The sequence below is a fragment of the Bombus vancouverensis genome, chromosome 1 (assembly GCF_051014615.1).
Source record: "Bombus vancouverensis nearcticus chromosome 1, iyBomVanc1_principal, whole genome shotgun sequence".
Classification (NCBI taxonomy): Eukaryota; Metazoa; Arthropoda; class Insecta; order Hymenoptera; family Apidae; genus Bombus; species Bombus vancouverensis.
Genome location: NC_134911.1, coordinates 20,038,804 through 20,056,978, shown reverse-complemented (window position 1 = coordinate 20,056,978; position 18,175 = coordinate 20,038,804). Strand labels below are relative to the sequence as shown.

The 18,175-nt window shown below is 33.9% G+C and overlaps 4 protein-coding genes across 5 annotated transcripts; 2 read left to right on the top strand and 2 right to left on the bottom strand.

Moving 5' to 3' along the window:
* Positions 1 to 7,755: 7,755 nt before the first annotated feature.
* On the top strand, positions 7,756 to 10,044 carry LOC117158738 (pyridoxine/pyridoxamine 5'-phosphate oxidase). The gene is made up of 6 exons (XM_033337958.2): positions 7,756 to 7,976; positions 8,779 to 8,935; positions 9,003 to 9,102; positions 9,177 to 9,230; positions 9,378 to 9,577; positions 9,638 to 10,044. Exons 1-6 carry the CDS (start codon positions 7,925 to 7,927, stop codon positions 9,801 to 9,803), a joined length of 729 nt encoding a protein of 242 aa, XP_033193849.1. The 5' UTR covers positions 7,756 to 7,924; the 3' UTR covers positions 9,804 to 10,044.
* On the bottom strand, positions 9,805 to 11,403 carry LOC117158736 (histidine protein methyltransferase 1 homolog). Of its 2 annotated transcripts, none has more exons than XM_033337957.2 (6): positions 11,263 to 11,403; positions 10,853 to 11,104; positions 10,584 to 10,741; positions 10,263 to 10,513; positions 10,068 to 10,183; positions 9,805 to 9,947 (listed from the first exon to the last, which is right to left on the bottom strand). In XM_033337957.2, exons 1-6 carry the CDS (start codon positions 11,300 to 11,302, stop codon positions 9,901 to 9,903), a joined length of 864 nt encoding a protein of 287 aa, XP_033193848.1. In that variant the 5' UTR covers positions 11,303 to 11,403; the 3' UTR covers positions 9,805 to 9,900. The 2 variants fall into 2 exon arrangements, with proteins under 2 accessions (XP_033193848.1, XP_076478483.1); XM_076622368.1 differs by having other exon boundaries at positions 10,584 to 10,651.
* A 1,270-nt stretch (positions 11,404 to 12,673) lies between these two features.
* Positions 12,674 to 13,913, top strand: Dtwd2 (DTW domain containing 2). The gene is made up of 5 exons (XM_033337939.2): positions 12,674 to 12,854; positions 12,962 to 13,123; positions 13,201 to 13,381; positions 13,449 to 13,651; positions 13,723 to 13,913. Exons 1-5 carry the CDS (start codon positions 12,772 to 12,774, stop codon positions 13,850 to 13,852), a joined length of 759 nt encoding a protein of 252 aa, XP_033193830.1. The 5' UTR covers positions 12,674 to 12,771; the 3' UTR covers positions 13,853 to 13,913.
* A 48-nt stretch (positions 13,914 to 13,961) lies between these two features.
* Art7 (arginine methyltransferase 7) lies at positions 13,962 to 17,062 on the bottom strand. The gene is made up of 9 exons (XM_033337938.2): positions 16,566 to 17,062; positions 16,341 to 16,490; positions 16,042 to 16,263; positions 15,735 to 15,967; positions 15,521 to 15,650; positions 15,235 to 15,461; positions 14,595 to 15,153; positions 14,344 to 14,504; positions 13,962 to 14,266 (listed from the first exon to the last, which is right to left on the bottom strand). The coding sequence occupies exons 1-9, from the start codon at positions 16,737 to 16,739 to the stop codon at positions 14,008 to 14,010; spliced, it is 2,115 nt and encodes a 704-aa protein (XP_033193829.2). The 5' UTR covers positions 16,740 to 17,062; the 3' UTR covers positions 13,962 to 14,007.
* Positions 17,063 to 18,175: the final 1,113 nt, after the last annotated feature.

Below are 18,175 nucleotides of genomic sequence, written 5' to 3'. Positions count from 1 at the left end.
ATCCAGGAATATTTCCTTTCTTTTTTTCTTTCCCTTTTTCTTTTTTTTTTTTTTTTGAATTTATTCCCCGTTTCTCACGAGAATCTCGTCTGCGAGATTTTCGCAACAGCAGAGAGGCTAGAGAGGGTACTTCAACCAGACTACCGATACAGAGTTATGATAATTATTTCGCACAACCCTTGAGAACGAGATGCACGAACGAGAGAATCACTCGAGGACTTGTTTCCTTTTTTTCATTCGCTTGAACCAGTACCACTCCCGGAGCTCTCGTGTCTCAGCGAAAACAATAACTTGCATAATAAGCAGGACGAATAAAGAGGAACCTGTTTCTCGGGTGCCGCGGACAAAGAGGGAGCGTACGGCAACGGAGATAGAAGAGACGAAAGAGACAGAGAAAGAAGAAACGATCCGAAGCTCGCTAAGAGGAACGAAGGAATTCTTTCTCTCGCGCCTTAGCCAGCCTGCCGTCTCACGAGTTATGATGATCTTTTTTCGGCGCGCCGATACAGGTATATTGAAATTTCGAAGCGGAAGGACAAAACGACGCACTAATAACGTATGCACCGTGCAGCTGGCACCGTCGTTTTGTTCTTCTTGACGCTACAGGTTCTTGAATTTCACACACGTCGTGCCGCGGTTCGATGGGGTTGCTCTCCGCGGCGGTTCTACTTTCTCTTTCTCACCCTCTTGTTTCTCGCCGACCCGGGTAACCGCGCGCGCGCTCTTTCACTCGCTCGCGCGTTCACCATCTCTACTCTGCTCTGTCGTTCTTTCCCCGGCCGAAGAACCCCCTCTATTGTTTTACCTAGCGAGACCAGTTTTTGTTTCACTCTGTCTCTCTCTCCATGGCTTATTATATGCGCTTTCTGGCGTTCGTGCACGGTCGATTGTGTTCGCACGGGCGAGCTTCGAACCTGATTCGCTCGTTCGCTCGCGGGCCACCAGGAGAAAGAGAAACTGTGAGGGTCGAATGCGAATCCGGTCAAACGGCGAAGAGAGAACGATGGAAAAAAAAGCGATACAATAAAAGGGGTTAAAGTTGATACAATTGAGCGAGAAACGACGACGTTGCACGCGTGATTTATTTTTACAGTCAGCCCTCCCCCCCGCGCGCCGTTCCTCGCCCGGCACCCGGCTATATCGGTCCCATTGTCTTTTCTCTCATGCACCGTTCGCCTGGCAGGCGAAAATACCTTCGCGATGACTTAAAAACTCGACACGCAAGCCTTTTTGTTCGGAAAGTTCGTTACGGCTAACGAATGTCGCGAAAAGGGAGAGAGAGGAGGACTGGTTCCGCTGCGTATCGAACTGTTGCGTTTTTCTTACCGTTATAAAGAACCAAGTTGATGATTATATTCCTTGTGTCAAAGTCTGTTGCACTGCGAAAGTTTTTATAGTACGATCAGCCAAGGAAATTCCAATATAGTTTTACTTTTATAGCGAAACTTTTTGTTTGAAAAAGAAAGAGGTTTCGCGAACGTTTATGAGCTTATTCACAAAGCAGGCTCTTTCAGGTAAGAGCATAAGACGGTTCTTTCTAATCGTAATTGTAATCTAACTTTAACGAACAAAGTAGAAGAAAAATGTCTCCCAACTATGCGTTGTAAGCTGTGTTAATATCTGTTTGGTTTCCAATTTATCTCTATGTCCTTGAGGAAGCTAATGGTTTTCGAAAACCAATGGTCACGATTTTAATATACTGCTTTTTCATGTACACTGCACCCCCATTTACGCCTACTTGTACAATCTACAACGCGGATACATATACTTCGTATAACTCTGTTTTCTATGATGCGGTAGAGGACTTTCTCGTTATACAACCGATCGCCATATTTTTGGAAAAATGAATTACGCAAAAGACATAAATATAGCGACATATTCTTTCTTTGCTTCAAAATTTAAAAAATAAAATTAAAAAATTTCCTGTATAAATGTAAAATTAAAATTAATTTTTAATTCGTGCCACGCAGCTCTATAAAAGTTCAATTCGTGAAAAAGGAAATTGAAAATTTGTAAATAAAGAAAGAGAGAAGACAGAAAATAAAAGATCCAACAAATATGATGATATATTAAAATGATCCATTTTGTTGCAAATCTAGATACTGTCAGTCTGTCAGTGGCTAAATACTCTATTGGTAATAGAACGATCTGCAAATAAATAATCTAAGATCCATTAACATAGAGAAACAAAAAACTTATACTTTTAACAAGCATATACTTTTCTATCAAATAATGACGATAGCATATACCTGGATCTGAATGAATAATTGTATGTACCATACACGGTTGTCGTAACTCGAAATTTAGTGGCACCGTACAGAACGCAACCATTAATCATCGGACCACGCACTGACACAACATCCCCTATAGACCACTCCGACACGAGATGGCATGTGACGCCATAAATTGCTAAATTAAAAGGCCGAACGGCTATACAAAATAGTACCAGTGTGCTGTTTTTTACGACCACGGAATGGTTCTGTTGTATTGTTTTTATATTTACTCATTTGCATCCGAATGATGTTCGCGTAATTAGCATAGAAAGAGCACAAGGTGTTACGGTTTAATTGCCTGAAAGGAATACTTTATATCTTCCTGTTTTATTGCAAACCCTATAAATATTGAAAACTTAAAAGATCCAAAATGTTTGGTAATACGACGTTATTATTTTTAGAAGCAAATTAAGAACGTTTGGATTACCTCGATTTTACAAGAAAGAAAATTATTTTTTTAATTCATCTTTCCATTGTGTTATACTGTATATATCGATCATCCATATCGATTGTACAAGATAAAATGTTCATCGAATTGAGAGTAGATGCTCCATTTTAAAATGTAAGTATAAAATAAAAATAGAAGAACGTAATTAATTGTAACATAATTTTTCGAGTCTATTGCAAATGTTCAGTTAAAATCTAAAAATTGTACATAAACACGTGAGATTTTATTGAATGCAATACACTTGCCAATCTGATATGAAACAAAGTATCTATCATTTGTAAGGACGCGTATTAAAATGGTTTCATAATATTTCTGGAGCGTTCGTTAAAATCAAATACTTTTGGATGACACTGTATATAATTTACTGAATCGAATTTTTATTCGATCTTGTCGCTGCCTACGTGACACACGGCTTTTCCAATAAAATTGCAATGTCACGTCAAAAATGACATACGACCGATAAAGTTTAATTCAAAAAATGTAATTTAAGATAACACCAAAAAAGGAGTCTATCAATCAATCAACGAGTCCTAAGCTTCTAGATTAAAAAATAAACGAAGACAAACTTCTCCTTTTCCATACAAATCTCTCTCTGTTAAATTCAATTTTTCCATCGAATACGCGAGTCGAATTCGTCAACGTTACTGCCCCCCTCCCCCCTCCTCGCCCTTAATAACGAAACGAAAGAGAAAGAACACGCGGTGGAAAAAAGAAACATTTCACCGAGCGGGTGTATTTTATCCATCGAAATTTCTCGTCGTTCCCTTGCTCTCGTAATCCAGCGATCCGAGAGGGTCGGCACGTCTAACAAATCGGTTCGCGGCCATAAATTGAAATGCTAAAAGCGAAATTGGGTAGGAATTAGGAAAAACGCCACGAAATGGGACGATGATTACACGAAGGAAAGTTGCAAGGCGGAGGTGAACGAGAGAACGAACGAGCGAGCGAGCGAGCGAGCGACGGTGAAGGTTGAAAGGGTCGAGGAGGTGGGTCGGACGAAGAGGTGGGCCCAGCGGCAAAGTCGGAATTCCCTTAGCCCGCGTTGAGGGGGTTGCGCTGGCCATCGGTAGTCTATGGTGGAACTGCGACTAGAACGAACGAGGGTGAAAGAAAAGAGTGGAGCAAGCGCGAGGGTTAAAATGGTGGGGGTAGCAGTATTGCTGCGTCTTACCGAAGGAAAAAGGGGGAGGCCGGCGTAGAAACGCGACGAGGAAAGGGAATGGTTACGGGGTTGCGATGGTGGAGGGTGCTCCGAGTGCCGCGTAAATAACTTCCATCTTCGAGGGTGCAACCACCCGCTTGCCTCCTCCTTCCCACCCCCTCCCCCTCCTCTTCTCCCTTCCTATCGGGGGGATGGACTCGCGGAACAGAAGGAGAGAGGGATAGGGGATGAAAAAACGTGGAAAAAGAAAGTCGAACCGAGGGTAAAGGGGGTGGGTGATCCAGAGGAGGGTAGTGATTCCGTTGGAAGAGGGAGACGTAAAATATTCTTAATGAGCAAAGACTTTCAAGTATTGACTCAAAATGGCGGCCGTCCTTTCAAGTCGGCTTGTTAAGCATTATTCCGCGCCCTGCCACCCCCTTTCCTCTTCGCCCTTCGCTTTGTACGAATTCTCGTCCTCCCTCCTCTCGTATTCTTCGTCCTCCTCGTGCGCACCGCTTGCTTAGCGTACCCGGATCCTACGCAAGGACACTAATCCGTGTCCCGAGCCCCTCTGTTCTCCGTAAGCTTTTGACCGAGGTACAGTGGCAAACAAGGGAAAGAAACGAAAGAAAGAAAGCCGCGAAAGAAAGGACGAGAAGCCTACGATGGTAGTCTCGCCGATCTTTTTGAGGTTTTTATTAGGTCGAAGAAGACAAGAAACCCGTCCTTTCCCTCGTTTTTCGCTAATGTCAAAGGAAACCAGCCACAATGGGCTCGTTCATCGCGGAAGAAACGGAAGTCCTTTTTGTTACAATATTTACAAGGGCCGAAGTCATGGCGCCGGAAACATTCAGACGATTCCACGAGCACCGATCCGTAAATACTAATTAAAGTTTTTGAATCGACGTTGAAAAGGATTGACGTTTCGATGTCCTGTTTAAAGAGTTCTCCAGGATTTTTATACGCCCCGGTTGAATAAACGTCGTAAATGAAAAAACATGTATCTGAATATTAGTTTAATAACTTGAATCATGTTTATATTCATTTTCATATTGTATATTCTTTCTCGGTATTTATTTAATTTGAAATATAAAATAAAATAGAAACATCTTTCGCATCCTCTTTGAAAGTTCAAAATTTAGATACCCATTTCCATATCCACTGTCCTTCCTCTTACATTTCGCACTATTTTTACGTACAATTGTTCTCTCCGATAAAAAAAGATGTAAATGTCACGAATTCAGTTCCACGATTATTAAGAAATCCACTTGAATCACAATTTACTAGGAAAGAACTATCAAAGAATCGGCTTAGATTTTGGATCTTCGGCTTTTCGTCCTTACACCGAGTGTCCAGTCCAATAACGAAATATTTTACGACCGATCTTAACGATTTATAGACACATGATTCTTAATTCCGCCGACTACTGTCTTTCTTCTCACATTTATCTTACGTTCATATTACAACTTCCCTTTGCCCTAAAAAATATAAATACGAATGCAAGCATGCATGTAAAAACATAGATTCTAATACAATGTAAAATATCTACCATCTTCTAACGGCAAAAAATATCAAGAAACCAACTTGAAACCTTCGACGAACATCTGATCCGTGTCGAAGTATTTTCCAATCAATCTGAATTTAATTCCTCTACCTACCGTTACGACTACTGTTTTACTTTTCACGTTCAACTTCTCTCTTCCCAAAAAGATGTAAGTAAATACCGCGACTTCGGTGAAGTCCATGAATATTCTAATGTCATTTTATGTATCAAAGAAGCAGCTTAAGACGCTCGACGACCATCTAATCCGATGTCGAAATATTTCCCGACGAATTTCAACCATCTGCAGGCACGTGATCCTTAATTCTGTCGAGCGAAGAGACCGACGAAAGTCCCAAATTTTTTAAGACTCTCTCCCCGCTGAGTGATGGCTATCCAGGCTTTTACAAAAAGGCTTTCGTACGAATGGATCGGGGAGTGGATTATTTAAGGGAGAGGGCCAGCAGCGTTGGGTGCTCGGCTCGAGGCTTGTTAGAACTTGGCTTTCGCTTTGAGCCTTCGTGCACCGTTTCGTCCTCCTCCTTCGCACGAAGGGGGAGGGGAAGCCGGAATAAGGGTTAAAAATGTATAAGATAAGATAGAGAACGTCGGTGGTGGAAGAAAGAGAAAAAGAGGGCCAATAGCTCGGGGCTAAAGAAGACAGTGAAACGAAGAAGAACGTGAAACCGAGACAGAGAGAACTTTCATTATTGATCAAAGAAACTGAGTGTCGCTTCCCTACCCAAAAGCTTGTTCTATTCAACTTGCCTTCGGCTTTCCATTAAAAATACCGGCGTCATCCGCTTTTTGCGACGTCGTCGGCACGATCTCACCTTCCGATACTATTCGCGTGTCCTACCGGGTTCTCTCTCTCTCTCTCTCTCTCTTTCCCAGTTATTTATCGACTGGTGCCGCTTCCACGAATGCTTTAATTGTATTGTCGACAATCCCAATGCTTCAAACAGTTTATTACCTTCAAGAAGTTAATTAAGTCTCGTTGCGGTGTCTCGTGACTGCTAATAAAAACTTGGAGCAAATACTTTATCCTGGCCTGTTAGAAATGTAAAAGTTTCTTTTCTATGGATTCTACTTATATAAAAATTTAAATTATGCGTCATATAAAAATGAAACTATGGATCGTATGGTGTTCCCAATGATATTTTGCTAATTTGGTAATTTAGTAATAAATGTATGAGGAAATGTTTCAGTAAATATTCTAAGTAACCTACTGCTTGTCTATAGAGAAAATGGTGAAACATTTTTTAACTACAAGAACGTAAAACGCAAGCTACTTTACGAAACATACGAGGATAATATGTTATTGGTACGATCAATGAATTAATAATAAATATCAATTTCCTAAAATATATTGAAGAATTTAGAAATACCAATATGCAACAAATCATGTATTATACTCGATAGAAATATCATTAGTTACGTGATTTCAAGTAGTATAGCTATTTACCTGGAATATCCGATTTATCCACCCATTGTACAACCGTAGTACGAAAAACGTGATGAGATGTAATGGAAATTATTACTTTTATATATTATTACATGTAATTAACAAATTATTGATTTTATCTTTTATTTTTATTATGAGATAAAACACAAAAGAAGGCAAATCACTATATGCTATATACTATACTATACTATGTACTATATCCTTAAAATATGAAACTAGATTTTGATGTCATTTTACTTTCATCGTGACATAATCATTTAATTATGTTTCTCTCCTCGTACATTTGTATGCATTTGCCTCACATTATGTCTACGATAGCGTTCTTGAAAGGTCGCAAAATGTGTTTTTAATAACGATATTTGTTACAAGTAATGATTTTATATATCATCTAATAAAATTCTATAGTGTTGCATACAGTATCTACCTGTACAACACACAGAAACTCGTCGTACTATAAAGTAAATGGCCGAATAATACAGCGTACTCTATCCTAAAAGTGCACAAGTTCTATGAACTGCCATTGTACAGTTACCGATACAGACCTTCTTCTATCACGGACAAAAACCATCGATATTGATTATCGAAAACCTTTTTACCATAGACGATAAGGTCAACTGTGATAGACTTTTAACTTTTGTATGATTAAACGATAAAACATAACGCGATTATGTTATTCTCATATTTGTCTATCTCAGATAGAAAAGTATAAATTTCTGTAAAACCGTAATGGTAAAGTTTTTGTAACGTGAAACAATAGCGATTATACCTCGTTTTGGTGAAACTATTGGGTTGTCAACACCACCTAATGACAAAATTCGTAATCACTTAGTTGCCAACCCAATAAATAGGACCTTCAGTAGTAGACCGCTAGGGACAGCGCTGTACTATGGAAGAACAAGGACAATGGATATGAGCTCTGTTACTTCTCTGATATGTATATTTTCCACGGTTTGATAAGATTGTTCGATGTTATACTTATTCATGATCTGTTATTGTTAAGTTTACATTTTTCCAACACTTGGCGTGTGAAGTGTCTCTAAGTAGCATCAGCATCATGTCATCTTCAAAGCTTACTGCAGATGCGAAGTTCGGTGTTGACATCGGAGGTACAACTTTATTTTTTGTAATTACTATTATTATAAAAGAGAATTTCTTTTTATCACCATTTACGTAACTTTTAAGCGAAAGCCTTTCACGATTCTAAAGCAAACATTTTTTGGTTAATTATTTACAATGCCCTTCTCATCGATATCAATAATTTTTGAATATATTGTAGAAATCAGTATTTTGAAGTTTAGTAGTTTTGATAGTTTTCGGTAAAAATCTGTCGGACACAATAGTGAATTCTACGAATTATGTCTACAAAGATCGGGTGAATTTAAAAACCTCATGCACATCTGATATTATTTTATCATTGATATTATTATTTCACAAAAAGAATAAATTTTTATTATTTCACACAAGCGTAGCCGGCCGCTTTGTGACAACCAGATTAAAAATATTAGCCCAAACCCAAACGCAATACATCAATGTTATTCATTTTTAGTTGAATTATAAAATATAGTAGACATTTCTTACAGTCTCGTATATGCTCGCCCGACTCTCGTTTACGTATACTTCGAACAAAACATAAAAGTTCGGTTTCGATTGTATCATTATACCTTCACTACAAGGCCACCGAGAACCAATACTGACGCGAACGCTACCACAGACGTATAATTATAGGCAGAATTCGCTATAATAATGCTGATAACTTTCGTGAATATCTCTAAACGAAACTAAAGCTAATCTACAGTTATATAGGAAAAAGGAAAGATTCAAAACGTTGAGTTTTACAACGTATTAAAAAATCATCGAAATCGAAGTTGAAGGAGAACTTCTAAATATCTAATTACTTACTTCTTGTAGATATGCGAATTAGGTACAAAGGCAAAGACGAAACTTTTACGGAGGAACAACTTGTTAGCAAGGAGCCTATTGGTCAATTTAAAGCATGGTTCGAGGAAGCCTCCAAGAACCCGAATATTATGGAGCCAAACACCATGTTTCTTGCCACGGCTACTAAGTAATACTAAATAAATCGCTTGGCATTGCCTACTATAAGATATTTCCTACAATATCGTTTTTTACAGAAATGGAATTCCGTCCATACGACCAGTATTACTAAAACATTATGGTAACGATGGTTTCAAATTTTATACGAATTACGAAAGTAAAAAAGGTCACGATATAGTAAGTACATTATATTTTCAATTTGCAACGGTTGTAACGATATGTATAAGTACTATATTTAACAATTTTTTTAGGCTCAAAACTCAAATGTAGCAGCGTACTTCTATTGGCAACCTTTGAGACGAGGCGTAAGAGACGTTATACCGATATACGTTGGCTATAGAAAGAAATAAAATATTATCTTAAATTAACGTTTACAAATTATTAGCATATTATTATAATATTGAAGTAAGAAATTATGTTTAATGAAAATGTTGAACGAATTTTTTTATTAGGTGCGTATGGAAGGCAGAGCAGTAAAAACTTCTCCAGAAGACTCGGATCATTATTTCCAAACCCGACCATATTCGTGTCAAATAGGATCAATGTCTAGTAAACAAAGTAGTGTGATCGCGAGTAGAGAGACGCTTATTGTGAGAGAAAGAGAATTACTGGCACAGTTCCCAAAGGGTCAAGTTAAAAGGCCAGACTGCTGGTAATTCGATGAATTATTAAAAACGCATCATGTACGATAATAATCTAATCTAATTTTTAGGGGAGGGTATATCATTATTCCACATTCCGTAGAATTTTGGCAAGGTCAAAGCGATCGTTTACACGATAGAATTCATTTCAGACGGCCTATGCCAAACGAAAAAATCGACAACGTATTACTCCATCGGGGAGATGACGGATGGGTTTATGAAAGATTATCTCCGTAGATAATACAAGAAAGGATATTTTTTTATTAAATAACATTTTTTGTTTCACAAATTACAAAAAGAATAATGCTTCTAGAATAATAAGTTCTGAATCAGCCTAAGATTGTTGTTTCCTTGTAATTTTTAGAATTTCTCTTTGCAATCCTAAAAATGTATATATATACATAATATACAAATATAATTACATATACGTTAAACTATATAAATGAACTATATATATAAATAAATTATATATATATAATTGTTGCTTGTTTAGAAAAATACCCTCTCTATTTGTCCACACTATCTCAACGTCAAAAATAGCATCTTCCTCTATTAGGTCTTGAAATTGCCTCATTCCTCCACCGACACCGAAATAATAGCTTTTACCGGCAATAAACCTAAGAATACCACGTGAGCAAATGTTATATTGTGTTCTCATAAAAGTCGAAACCAAGATTAGATAATAATTGTACTTGCCCAACGCCATTCGCTTTGAGCCTGCGTTTGAAAACTTCGTACAATTTTTTATGATTATCGGGGTTATAAATTGTTTCACTTGTAAAAATCAGATCGTATTCTACGAATTCATCCCCATTGTTAGAATCACGCAATTTTGTGAACGATTCCCAATCACCGCAAAAAAATTGACACCTATTTAATATGCTCTCTCGATCCTCAAAATTCAATAAAACGTTCGGGATCGTTACAGTTTTAATTACCTCTACATTCTGCAATGGTAATTAATCGTAAAATCAACTTTATAAGTCACATCATGAACATATCATGATAAATACGAACATAATCTTGAAAATGAACGATGGAATTTTTAAGAAGAGCAACAAGGCCAATAATACCGGTACCGCATCCTAAGTCCAAAACAAATTTATCTTGAAATTCGATATTTTTTAATAAATATTGGCCTAAATCGTAACTGCATTCCCAGATTTTTAAGCCACCTTTATACAAGAAATCGAACAATTCAACAATTTTTTTACTGCCGTTAATGGTGACGAAACTTTTTCAGAAAGTAAATGATATTGTTTTAAGGAAAATTAGATATAGTCTACCTTCGTATTTAGCGGGAATAAGATCAGAATGTTGCGATTCTGCCTCCAGAATATTTGTACAATTATTCTTTTGCAAATCGTGTAACGCCCTTTCAAATCGAATTAATTTTAATTTGCAATCCGGAAAAAACAGACATTCTCTGTAATCATTAGGTTTATATCGGTTCTCGATTTGCAATTCCGATTCTGATACCTCCACCTCTGAGGCAGGTATCCAATTGATTGTTGATTTTTTAGTATCTTCACCTCTCACTAAAATAATAACTCTATTCATTTCTTATTCAACGAAAACTTGGATCGCCTTCAACAATTATATATATGCGGAAGTATAACGCAAGTATAACCTCAAAAATAATTCTCGATACTGAGAATTTTAATTAGCTATAGGGAAGTGAAATATATAAAAGTACCTTCATCCTGTTTATTTTCCGAAAATCCGAATTTAAACATTTTCTATTTGATAGTTTTCCTGTCACACTTTATTACAAAAAATCATTAAAAAATAAAATAATTGAAGAGAGAAATCAAACCATAACCGTATGCTTCCACCATTTTAGTGTCGTTACCAACGTTATCGACATAACGTAGAATAAGATAGCAATCGCAGAGAATCACTTTCATGGAATTAACATTGATATAGTTTATAACGTCTTTCAAGCTAATAACAGAGTTACGAAGTATTTGCAATTTATTTAAAATTTTGTCGAACTTCCTTTAGGACTTTTAGTTATCTATATTGAACTACAAATATTAATTAACCCTGCTACAGTCCTAAACTTTTTATATCTAAATCTCAATCTTGTTTTAACAAACAGTTTTAACAAATTTTCTATCAAAAAATTAAAATAAAAAATCACGCATGTCAGTAACAATTATTTCATATTTTCCTCAAGTTTAAGGAATTTGTTAACGATAGAGAAATACGCTTGGATGGACAATAATTAAAAGAACGCAACAGGATTAAGTAAAACTAGTAATCATGCACAAACAATACGTAGTCGATACGTATAAATGATTAGTATTATACTTACCATTACCGCCACAATTTTCAACAGCAAGATTCCTGTTTCAAGGTACAACTAGTGACTCGTTCCGCCCAAAACCGTGCAATAAACCGTCAGTTTAGATATTGTAAAGATTTTCTGGGCTAATGATAGGCCTAAACAAAAATTTTGGAAGTACTTGTTAGAATATATGTAAATAATGAAATATTAAACTGAATAGAATATACTTTTTAATTAAATTTAGCTTGTTATTTATAGAAAATTTTTTAATTCATATTTCTGAATGATTATAATCGCAAAAAACACAAATATTTATAAAATAAAATATTAAATATTATGAAATAAAGTACAGTTTGCTTACAAATCAAATCTCTTAAAGAGCATCTTATATCATTGCTTTAATGACTATAGCCCAAAAAATTGGACGCAACAGAAACTAATTCCATTAAAAAGAAATAAAAACATGGAATACAAAATACTTACATTGCTTTATTCACCGTTTTGTTTAATTTTTCGGCAATAATGCAAAACTCTCTTAACCGACACTTTCAAACTTAATAAACTTTTCCGGAAGCTGAACTGCTTGCGATTCTCGCATCACTTGTTATCCTATCGATTATCGATTCTACAAAGACGCGAAATTTAAACTTTCATTATTCAATAGAAAAAAAATATGAAATTATTTGTTGTAAAAAGAAATATAATTATAGAATATATTTAATTTGCTGTTTTATTGATATTTAATATTAAAGAAACTATTATGTTATTATAAACAATAACGTTAATATATATATATATATGTATATATATATTTTTTTATACTATCAATACTATCTCGCCTTTCGTTATGCATGTACTTCTATTAATTATTAAGTTGTTTGATCGTTTCTTTTATCTTTATAGATCATAACTAGAATGAATGAAGAAACTGTATGGCAAGAATTATCAGAAATACTTGCTGATCCTCCAGAGACAAGAGATAAGTGTTCGCAATGCAAGTACGTATAAATATGAAATTAGGTTATGTTTAAGCAATTATATATATATGTATGTATTTCACATATCATTTTGATTCCATTAAAATTGATTAATGGGTTATATACAGAAGGCCTGTACCAGTATGTTGGTGTCCGGGATTACCAAAGCATCCTGTATGTCCTGCATCAAGAATAATAATTTTACAACATCCAGCTGAAGCAAAACGTTGCTTACGAACTGCGCCTATGCTTGCTCTTGGTTTAGAACCTGGAAAATGTGTAATTTATAGGTGATTTATTTAAAATATTGGTATATAATATTAAAATTTGTAGTTATGTATAACGCTATGGTATTCTTTTATTTTAGAGGAAAAAAGTTTCCACTTTCAAAACATGAAGGCTTAACTGAAATTTTAAATGACAAAGATACTATATTATTATACCCATCTCCGGGTGCTATAGCACTTGATAAATTAAATCCTGTTGGAGTTAATGAACAGAAACCTTATAATCTTATTTTATTGGATGGAACTTGGCCACAAGCGAAGGTAGTGTATCTTGTAACTTAGCCAATTTATATACTAAAATGAATAAAGGAGAAGCTGTTTGTGACAGGCAATATATCATTCAAGTCCAGCACTGTGTGTTTTACGAACATGTAAATTAGTTGGTATTCCAACAAGTGAATATGTTATTAGAACGCAACCAACTGAAGGTTGTTTGTCTACACTTGAAACTGGTGCATTTGCTCTTTCCATTTTAGAAGGTGATCTAGAATTAAAAAATAAAATGCTTGGACCTTTACATTATCTCTGCAGGCAAGATTTCTATTCGTGTAATATAAGATTACATCTTATATAGAAAGAGAATATAATTATGAAAATTTTAGGTTTCAACTAGAAAATGGTGCTGTAACTCATCAAAGTAAAGAATTTCTAATTAAACAGAAAGCTTATCCAAAACTAATAGGACGAAGACTAGCTAAGCAATTACGTATACTGCCAGAAGAATCTACATAACATTTTTTATGTAATAGTTTTTGTAAGGAGATATTTTATAATAAATATGTAATTTTTATAAGCATATCTAAAAAATAAGCAAAACAAAGAGGTAAATAAGACAAACGAATAAAATTTTTAATTCAAAAGTATATTTTTATAAATATTACATCATATTATTTCATATTTTTTGACAAGATGCGAAAATCAAATGTAATATTTCCGTATCGTGGTACAAAACTAAATGACCATAAAACAGTACTTTGTTGTGTAACCTGTGTTATGTCCTTAAATAGGTGTACACCTTGTCTTGTAAATGGGTCCCATGATATTCGTTTCCCAAATTGTACTTCTACAGTAGGTCCTGATGATACTGTGATTTCGGAATTCAATTGCCAATCAACCCATAAGGCTACACCATTACACATTCCACTTCTAAATTAACAAAAAATATAAAAAATGTAAACACGACTTTGTAATAACCATTAACATAAAATACCACAAACTCTTACGTTAAAATGGGTACACTTTCTGAAATATTAATATTCTCAGATTCATTGACATTTTGCGTTAAATCAAATTTTTTAATAACAAAAGGCAAACTTAATGCTTTGGCAGGATATTCCCATAATGGTTGAGCTTCTACAGAACTATCACTTTTGTCACTTGATGTCTACAAACATTATAATTAAAATTAACATTACAATTAAATATTATAAAAATTAAATTTTCATCATTTTATAATCTGTGTTGCTGTACTTACTTGTATAAGTTTGTCAAAAATAGATAAGTCAAAATCCTCACAAACTCCAAGAGGTGCTCGTATTTTATGCAAATCCTTAAATTCAACTATAACGCCCATTATTGTTGCTGCGATTGGAATTCTTTGTATTTGAGGCGAATACCTTGAAACTAGATACCAAAAGTAAAGATTTTCCCAAGGTACAATTGAAGTGATAAAATATGGTTCACCAAAAATTAAATTAATTGCACTTTCAGGAGGCAAATCGTTTACTGATTCAACAATTTCTACTCTCTCGGATAACTCGTTCGTTTTAACAAACATTTCGATACATTTTCGAGACAAAAAATTTGTCTCTAAGATGAAAATCTTTTTCACACCTAATTGAATAGCTGCAAGACTCAATAGAGAGCCGTCTGAAAGACATAAACACACTGTGTCAGGTGTAACTTCTTTTTCTAGAGCTTTGATATATTTTTCATTTCGTATATGATCATTTAATTGTCCTATACGAGTTCTACAATAAGCTACGTGTACATTACAGCTGCAAACAGGTCTCTCACAATCTGGTGCTTCATTTCTGCAAACAAGACTTTGTATTTATTCTTATGAAAAAGTAAAACAACTAAAACAAAATAATAAGATTGTTAAAGCAGCTTACATTGATTCATTTATTAATTGAAACCATAATGAATATTCATCATGATATCCAATCAAGCTAACTTCTTTGTTGACAGTAACTAAGGTTTCAACAGGTAAATAGTAAATAGCTTGCATCCAGTGATCTCTCCAGGGTATTATATCTGCTATTTCTTGCAAACTGAAACCTTTATTTTGTAAAATTTTTGTATCTGGATGTTCCCACACTGGAGCACTGCTTAACAAAACCTACATAAAGACTATTTAGTGATAGGTTTAAAATCTTTCATTAAATAATGATTACATACCTCATTATTTACATCCATAACTAAATCCCACCACATAAAAATAGCATGTGCAGTACCACTTGTAGTTGGTTTTACATGCAAACACTTTTTTTCACTATATAATAGAGTTGATTTACCAGATAAATCGAATCTAAAATATTCATTTTATACTTCGATCTTTTAATAGGTCTTTTCAATCTTGAACAATTTACATACATATGTAACATATATTTACCTAAAGATAGGCTGAGGAGGTAATAAAGGTTTGAACGCATTATCAGGAAATTGTGTTAACTGTATATCATGTACTGCAGCTGCTCCAGAACAAGATTTTACAGAACATGGGGTACTTAGTAAATATTTACTTTTATTTTGGATGGGATGTACTGTATTCCATGAGCATACAGTAGGACTCTCCACTACTTGTACCCAAATGGTGGCAGTATGTGGAATCACAATACTGTTTTCCTTGAATAAAGTAAAAATGCATATATATTAAATGATATTATTCAAAATTGTATTAACTAAAGATGAGATTATACTTCAAGGAGATTTTCATGAGCATGACGAAATGTAGAAAGTGCTCCTTCTCCTATAAGTTCAGTATCAAATACTTCAGTAACTAAAATGTTTGCTTTTTTTATCATATCACCATCCTTTCCAATAGTCATTCTTGTGGAACGCTTGTGTATTAATTTAATTTTGTCTTCAAAACCATTCTCTTGAATTATTTTTATAGCACATTTAGCCATTGGTGTAAAAGTCTAAAAAATACCGCCAGGACATAAAAGGTTTTTAATTTATAAATGCAATTCATAATAATTTTTGTGAAAATATTCACTTCGCAAGCTGTTATACTATCAGCTCCACATCTTGCAGCCATCATTGACAATAAACCAGTTCCAGTTCCTATATCAAGTACATTAGCTTCTTCTCCATCTTTATGTTTTTTCTCAATCGCTGCTTTAAGAGCTAGGTAATATTTCTGATTCTGTAATTATAAAAATATTTTATAAACAGCACAAGTAAAAACTTATTTTAAAACTATATAATATATAGCACTAACTCTTTCATGGTCATGTAACATATCAGCAAATGCTGATCTAGCAACTTCTTGATGATAATCATAATTTTCATCCTTTTCCTCCCAATTAACAGTCCCAATTAAAGGATTCAGGCATTGGATAAATATACTCATATTTCGTGTACGAATTAATTGAGTGAAACAAACTTTTAGCATAACCTTTTTCTGATAAACTCACAGAAATATGAAGTTTATTACCAAAAGCAACTATTTATTTAGGAAACGAGAAATAAAAAACATTATGAAAGGTCAATGTCAAACATGTAATTAATAACAAGTTTATTTATAGATATAAGATACAAATTAAAGCTAAGGTTAAAATTTATCATATATTGAATGATTGAATTTATAATAATTGCGCTATAATTAATGCATAAATCAGAAATAATGAAATGGAATAAAATAAAATGAAATCAATAATTGCAGAAAATTATAATTTTAATTTTAAACACTGCAAACTATAAGAGCACGTGTATTCTACAAATTTATGGAATTTATTGATGAACTGTCGATAAATGTATGTGAATAAATACATATGTATGTATCTGAAATTATTTTCTGCTATAGTAGAGTAAGAGATCATTTAATATGGTAATTCCTAAAATATTAGTTTTAATTTATGTAATTATTGGGCATTAATATTCTCCTTGTAATAGTACATATAATGTGTTAAAATGGCTACTGCATTTTTTCTACTATAAGTGGATATTTTTTGAACATACTAATGTGTATTAAATATTATAAACTGTAATTAGAAATATACTACTTGAGAAATAAGTAATAAAATAATAAAAATTAATACAAACTGTTAAATTTTTAATTTTTTTCGCGCGTATTTTTACTATTCTGTTTCACTACCAGGTGGCATACTTTCGCGCACATTTTCAACCAATCATAGTCATTTACTTAAACTTCGCAGATATCTAACTCAAGAATACCTTTTCATTTGTTTCGTATCTTGTTTACTGGTAACGCATTTCTTTAAAACGGACTATATGTGTATATTTCTTTAAAGCGCATTTACATGTCGTTTCGCCTGTTTTAGGTGTAATGAAACCAAGAAAAATTTTTAGGAAACTGAAAACTATGATTCATCGAAGCGATTTAATCACCGACATAAAAAGTACGTAAATATATATTTTCTGCATTTTATGATAGTTTTTATGATTTACTGTATAATATTCTATTGTCAGCGGTGTATTTAAATAATTTCTATTTCCTATATTCTTAACATATTTCGTGTTCCAAAGATTGAATTTTGGCAGATGTTCGATATATAACCAAGAAATTACATAAAAATATTTATTTATAAAGAAATTGCAACAGCATCGAATTTTTTCGATATGGTTTCGTTTTGTACGAATTTCTTTGTATTTTGTTTGTAGTGTAGTTTGTAGTAGATTGAAGAATACTTTTATTTACTGAAGAAACGTTTTATAGTTTAGTGATCAAAATGAAAAGATCTTGATATCAATTATAAAATAATACTTTGCGAATATTATTTTAAATGATATTTTACGTAAATATTAAAATAATATTATATATTAATATTATTAATATGAATATATTATTCTGAATTTAAAACTAAATTT